General features: G+C 45.8%; 3 protein-coding genes across 4 annotated transcripts in view; 2 read left to right on the plus strand and 1 right to left on the minus strand.

The window, feature by feature from the left end:
- myo5b (myosin VB) overlaps window positions 1–16 on the minus strand; it is a 37,194-nt gene extending 37,178 nt beyond the window's left edge. Inside the window, exon 1 of the mRNA XM_037979301.1 lies at window positions 2–16. The gene's annotated coding sequence lies outside the window, so the exon portion shown is untranslated. The remainder of the gene's footprint in view (window position 1) is intronic.
- Window positions 1–3,007, plus strand: part of LOC108229705 — a 4,036-nt gene extending 1,029 nt beyond the window's left edge. The window contains exons 3-11 of the mRNA XM_037979302.1: window positions 127–316; window positions 426–594; window positions 1,150–1,261; window positions 1,350–1,382; window positions 1,487–1,531; window positions 1,634–1,767; window positions 1,844–1,958; window positions 2,455–2,525; window positions 2,614–3,007. Coding sequence (XP_037835230.1) covers window positions 127–316; window positions 426–594; window positions 1,150–1,261; window positions 1,350–1,382; window positions 1,487–1,531; window positions 1,634–1,767; window positions 1,844–1,958; window positions 2,455–2,525; window positions 2,614–2,895 — 1,151 coding nt within the window. The 3' untranslated portion in view covers window positions 2,896–3,007. The remainder of the gene's footprint in view (window positions 1–126; window positions 317–425; window positions 595–1,149; window positions 1,262–1,349; window positions 1,383–1,486; window positions 1,532–1,633; window positions 1,768–1,843; window positions 1,959–2,454; window positions 2,526–2,613) is intronic.
- A 2,311-nt stretch (window positions 3,008–5,318) lies between these two features.
- derl2 (derlin 2) overlaps window positions 5,319–6,179 on the plus strand; it is a 3,059-nt gene continuing 2,198 nt past the window's right edge. The window contains exon 1 of one of the 2 annotated variants that reach the window (XM_037979303.1): window positions 5,319–5,469. In XM_037979303.1, the coding sequence (XP_037835231.1) occupies window positions 5,377–5,469 (93 nt within the window). In that variant the 5' untranslated portion in view covers window positions 5,319–5,376. The remainder of the gene's footprint in view (window positions 5,470–6,179) is intronic. The other variant, XM_037979305.1, reaches the window with a different exon arrangement.

Genomic DNA, 6,179 nt, shown 5'->3' on the forward strand with positions numbered 1-6,179 from the left:
ACACACACACACACACACACACACCTACACGCACACACAGCCGCACACACACAGCCCCCCCACCCAGAGAACTTTCAATTAGTCCAAACCAGCTGGTGGAAACTTTTCCTGACTTTGTCTTTTCAGAGTCCAAAATGGAAACTTTGGTGGAGGATTTCCAGAACGTCAGCTTCGTGGACGGGAGCGGAGGAGCTGGAGGAGCAGGAGGAGGACACAAAGACAAGGGGGACACAACATCTGAAGTTGCCCTGATGGAAGAAAGTTTCAAATGGGAGGAGGTGGAACGTCGGATTGAACCATGCATGTCTGAGGGGCTGTAAGTGTTTCTCTGTGAACTTCATTTAATCCTTTCATTATTTCACTGAGATGAACAAACCCTCACCAGTTTTCAGCCTAAAATCTGGTGTTTTGTTGTTTTAATGCAGGAAGATAAAACCAAACACAGCAGACCTGATTAAACTGAAGGACGGAGAAAAACTGACTTTAGTGAAGAGGAGGTTCTACAACAGTAACAGTGTCCAGGTTTGGAGCAGAACCTCTCAGAGTCGGGCCATTGGAGCAAAGATCCTGCAGTTCTTCCCAGCAGGTGTGAAGGTGAGTGTTTGGGTCACAAAGTTCTGGTGTTGAGCACCATTATAGGGAGGACTGGTGTTGGGGTCTCAGTCACCGGTTTGGACAGCTTGTTGGCGTTTGGAAGCATTTCTCACTGACTTGTAGAACAAGGAACTCAGAAAGGACACAAGAATTTAACACTTTAAAAGTTCCAAGCAGCAGGTCAGAGTATTCAGCCTTTCTGGAGTCCTTGGGAGGAGAGCTGGAAGGTGGTCCACCAGGAGACCATCTGTCTGATTGGGTGGTCCACCTGTGGACCATCTGTCTGATTGGGTGGTCCACCTGTGGACCATCTGTCTGATTGGGTGGTCCACCTGTGGACCATCTGTCTGATTGGGTGGTCCATCGGTGGACCGTCTGTCTGATTGGGGACCCCCATGTAAGGATCAGAGGGACTTGTAGGGGGACCAGGGAGGACCAGCCTGCCTGATCTAAACCTAACCTCTGACTTGGTTGGAGAACGTTTGACAGTGGAACATATTTATCAGCTGTTCTGACGTCTCTGACATGTTCTGTTTTTTTTCTCTGGTCCTTCAGGGCGAGACGTCAGAGACATCAGAGACGTCAGAGACGACAACCTTCACAGTTCCAGAGCAAACAGTCTTGGCTGTTCTTCTGGAGGAGATAAAAATCTATGATGACATCCTGAGTAAGAGCAGAACTCTGTTTCTGTCTTTGAGATCAGCTCCTGTTCACAACCTGCTTATTGAAATAATTCTTTCTTCTGATTTGATTAGGAATTGCTATGATTCCCTGCTGTCGCATGAGAAGTATGTATTTTATTTTTCTTACATTTATACTTTGATCATATTGAATTTAAACTGATGATCGTTTCTGTTGTTCTGACAAAGTTTCTTTTTGATCCTTTTCATAGATTTGTTCTTCTCAGACGTCGGATTTGTGATAAAGGAAATTAAAGGTGAGTTTCTGAAATTGTTAGTTTTATTTTTATCTTTGGGAGTCTGGGACACCGGGGCCTTAGGTGCAGGTCCTGATGGTGAAACATTTCTGTTTCCTGTAGAGATACACAACGGTTACAACGAACATACTCTGAAGCCGCTGTCAGAACTTCCTGAGTCGGCTCGCAGTGATCTGCTGAAGAAACTGGTTGAGATCCTGGAGGACAGAGAAGCTCTGACTCTGCTGGAGGACACGGTAAGAGACGCCATCAGATCCAACCTTCATCAGATGATGAGCAAAGGTTCGAACATCTCCCCTGTCCTCCTCTCAGCTGGACGGAGATGATGAGTCTCCACCCTCTGAGCTCGTTGCCTCCTTCATGGATCTTCTTGGTGGTTCCAAAGATGTGACTGAAGCTGCTCGGCTGCTGGTCGGCGCACTGAACGGTGATTAACTCAAACCAAAACTTTAAAGCCTTTCAGACTTTATTGATGACTTCCAGCTGGTGGAATGAAGAGGTTGTTTAGACACACAATATTAGATTTTCACCTAAATCCAACAAACCAGCAGGTCACTGATGGTGGTACACCTACAGTGTTTGATCTTCAGACTTCTTCTGGAGTGGAATCACCAACACGATGGTCCAAAGTTAGACTCGCTTGGAAATTCAAATTCCTTTTGATTTAAAACATTAAATCAGATCTATCTTCTTATACAACATATTTAATCCAGCTTGTAAAACCTTTCTTTTACAAGCTGGGATGATCTTCCAGGAATTAGCCAGAACCAGGTGAAACTATTAGCATGTTAAATGGAATAAAATATTTACCTTTTCAAGCATTTATCAGCTGATAAAGACAACATGAGGATGCCTTTAAGAATGAAGATGGTGGAGGAAGCAGCACATCCCGATGATCTGATGAGAGGTTTGTTTCTCTGCAGTTCTGCCGGACAATAATCCAGCTCTTCTGGGCAAATGTGATCTGGAAACACTGAAGTGCCTCCAAAACAAGGTTGGTTCGTTCACTCCGACTCGTTTCCCACAGAACTTCAATCCATCCATTCTCCAATAAACTCACTTCTGTCTGTTTCTGTCTGCAGATGGAAGATCTGGAGGAGTACCAGGGGCCCAGACTTCTGATCCAACAAATACCTGTAGAAGGGTCGGCAGAGTTTGTCCCCCCACCCTCCCAGGAGAAAGAAGTGGAGGTAGAGACTGGTGGCAGACTGGCTCCGGAGCTCTCCTGGATGGAAAAGTTCTTCTCTTCTCTCATTGATTTAGGAGATTTGCGCTGTAAATGGGATTGGCCAGATTCCTCTCCAGAAGGTCTGCTGCAGGTCCTGTACGTCAGTGTGAGAGGACTCATCATGCTGCAGCCCTAAATGCACCTTCAGCCTGGGCTCCAGTTCAGTCAAATCTGTTATTGTTGATCTGCTTCAAACACAGTCAAAGAAATGTCATGAATAAATAAAAAACCTGCTTCAGTTAATCAGATCTGCTGCATCAGACTAATTCCTGAAGTTTGTTGGTGTTTCTCTTCTTCTGTGAGACTCTGCACCTCCACAGAACTTTCATCAGAGCCATCAGCTTTCTGAGTGATCGTTCTCTAAACCTCTGTTCATGACATTCATCCACCCGGTTTCTGAGTGATCGTTCTCTAAACCTCTCAGTTCATGACATTCACCCTCTGTACCTCAAACCACCACAGGTAAAATGGTAAATGCTCTGTTCTTATATATTTGTAGTCAACAACAACAATCTGTCCTCATTTCTCCGTCAGCACATCCATCCAGCTCTCTACTCCATCTAACCCTGTAGAGTCTGATCAGTGCTTTAAACTCCATTCATCCACTGATGGGACACATAGTGAGGGGTTCAGCCCAGGGACACTTCAACATGTGACTGCTGCCAGGATCCGAACCTGCGACTCTCTCATTGGAGGACGGCTGCTCTAACCGCTGATCCACAGCCGCACCAATAAAAAGAATTAAGCTTCTTAAAGTCAAAGGTTCCTTATTCAACAGTTCACTGAAACCTCCAACAAGTGTCCCCGAACACAGAGACACATCCGTATTTAAGCTCAACACAAGCTCCGCCCACTTTACATCCCAATCTGTTGCTGAGCAACAGACAGTCCCCTCTTACCTATCACTTTATTTCTGTAGCTCCTTTCATACAAGTCAGTTCTTTACAGTGACTGAGGAAAAAACAATAGGGTTAATAGATGAAAATATAATTAATATGGTTCTGATTGAACTAAATAAATTAAAAGTGTCCACATGTTGGACTCCTCCCAGATCCTCCAACAGAGGGAACGACGTGCTGCCGCTCACAACGCTTCCTTTTATCTGTAACGCTCCCACTGTGGCTCCCACTGTTCTCCGCCTCATCACCAACACATGGATTTCTGCCTCGGTGAAGTTTAGTTTCTCTTTTCTCCGTGGTTGCCATGGTAACCATGAAATAACATCAGTAAGCTGACTCATTTAAACCCACCTTCACATTAATGAGCTGCTTTGCATCGACCATGGAGGGACCGTGGAGGGCAGAACCTGAGGCGGGACCTTTCAGGTACAGGTGTGACTTAGAGAGGGAAGCTGTTTGCTGGTATGCGTGCGCACGGTTTTATAAATCTGAACTGTTTTTGGCGTACATACACTGTTAGTATGAATCCTACGCAATCTTTTATGAATGAGACCCCAGGACCTCACCTGGACCTCACCAGGACTTCACCTGTACCTCACCTGGACCTCACCTGGACTTCACCTGTATCTCACCTGGACCTCACAAGGACTTCACCTGGACCTCACCTGGATCTCACCAGGACTTCACCAGAACCTCACCTGGACCTCACCAGGACCTCACCTGGACCTCACCAGGACTTCACCTGGACCTCACCATGACTTCACCTGGACCTCACCTGGATTTCACCTGGACTTCACCAGAACCTCACCAGGACTTCACCTGGACTTCACCAGGACCTCACCTGGACTTCACCAGGACCTCACCTGGACTTCACCTGGACCTCACCAGAACTTCACCTGGACCTCACCTGGATCTCACCTGGACTTCACCAGAACCTGACCAGGACTTCACCTGGACTTCACCAGGACCTCACCTGGACCTCACCAGGACCTCACCAGGACCTCACCTGGACCTAATCTGGACCTCACCAGGACCTCATCTGGACCTCACCAGGACTTCACCAGGACTTCACCTGGACCTCACCATGACTTCACCTGGACCTCACCTGGATTTCACCTGGACCTCACCTGGACCTCACCAGAACTTCACCTGGACCTCACCTGGACCTCACCTGGACCTCCTTATAACTAAATCTATAACTTTCTCACCTGAAAAGGCTCAGATTAAGGACAAAGTAGTTGTAGTGATTTTGTAAAGTCAGAGGTCAGAGGTCATGATAATAAAAACGGTTACAACATCATCTGTTTATTGAACATTTTATTTTTCCTGTTTTATTCATATTTAATCATGTTTTGGACCACAGTGGAATAAGTGTGTATTTTTAATGTATTTATATAAGTCTGTGTATTATTTTTTATCTTTTTATTGTTGCTTTTAGTCATTTTATTTATTGTTTGTTTGGTCTTTTTAAAGCTCTTTGAAGACATTTGCTGTTAAAGTTCTCTAAAATAAAGATTTAGAATTATTATTATTATTATTAGTTTTATAAAACTAACAGTTATTCTCTTCAGTGTTACCTGAAAACATCTTTATAAATCTTTTTAGCTTCATGAGTGAAGTTTCCTGTTTATGACCTGATCTCCTGTATTCCGACGCTCCTGAACGCCTCTGAAGGATGACGTGTCACCGAAGACCCGGAAGTGTTCAGTCGGTCCAAGATGGCTTACCAGACGCTCCAGCAGGAATATTTACAGATTCCTGTTGTGACCAGAGCTTACACCACGGCCTGCGTCCTCACCACCGCTGCAGTGGTAAGACCCAACAGAACCGAACCGAGCCGAGCCGAGCCGAGCCGGCTCACGGTTCCGGTTCGGCTCTCCGTCCTCCGAGCTGCTGCTGATGTTCTGGAGGAGAGACGTGTCTGATGAGGATGAAACAGGAAGTTAGCTGCAGGTTTAAAGAACTGAACCGGTCAGAATCAGAACCTTTAGTTTAACCCGGTACCGAACCTTGTGACTGTTCTGAAGCCGACAGGTAACGTCTACCTGTTGTCTACGTCACAGACTCCCTGAACACCTGTCTTAGCTTCAGGCGGGAAAAGAAACTTTTGATTTCTCAGATTATTTTAATTAACTGAATCAGATCAGAAAGGTTCCCCATGCTGGGGCGGAAAGACATCAGCAGTGAGTTCAAAGGTCGTCTACAGACTCACCCCGAAGGTCAGACCGTGCAATGCCAGCAGAGTTCTGCTGCTGAAGGAGGTTCTACAGGCTGCCAGTCCGAACCAGAACTGGGGCCGGACCAGAACCAGAACTGGGGCCGGTGTAGCTGTTTGTTTGGATCTGATCTGGCGCCGCAGAGAACCTGAAGTTGATCAGAAGAATCTGTGTTTTTAGATGAATCTGGTTTCTCCTTCTCTGTAACGTTTTGTTGTTGTTTACGTTGGACGTGTTTGTTGTTTACGTTAAACGTGTTTGTTGTTGTTTACGTTGGACGTGTTTGTTGTTTACGTTAAACGTGT

The sequence above is a fragment of the Kryptolebias marmoratus genome, linkage group LG14 (assembly GCF_001649575.2).
Source record: "Kryptolebias marmoratus isolate JLee-2015 linkage group LG14, ASM164957v2, whole genome shotgun sequence".
Taxonomy (NCBI): Eukaryota; Metazoa; Chordata; class Actinopteri; order Cyprinodontiformes; family Rivulidae; genus Kryptolebias; species Kryptolebias marmoratus.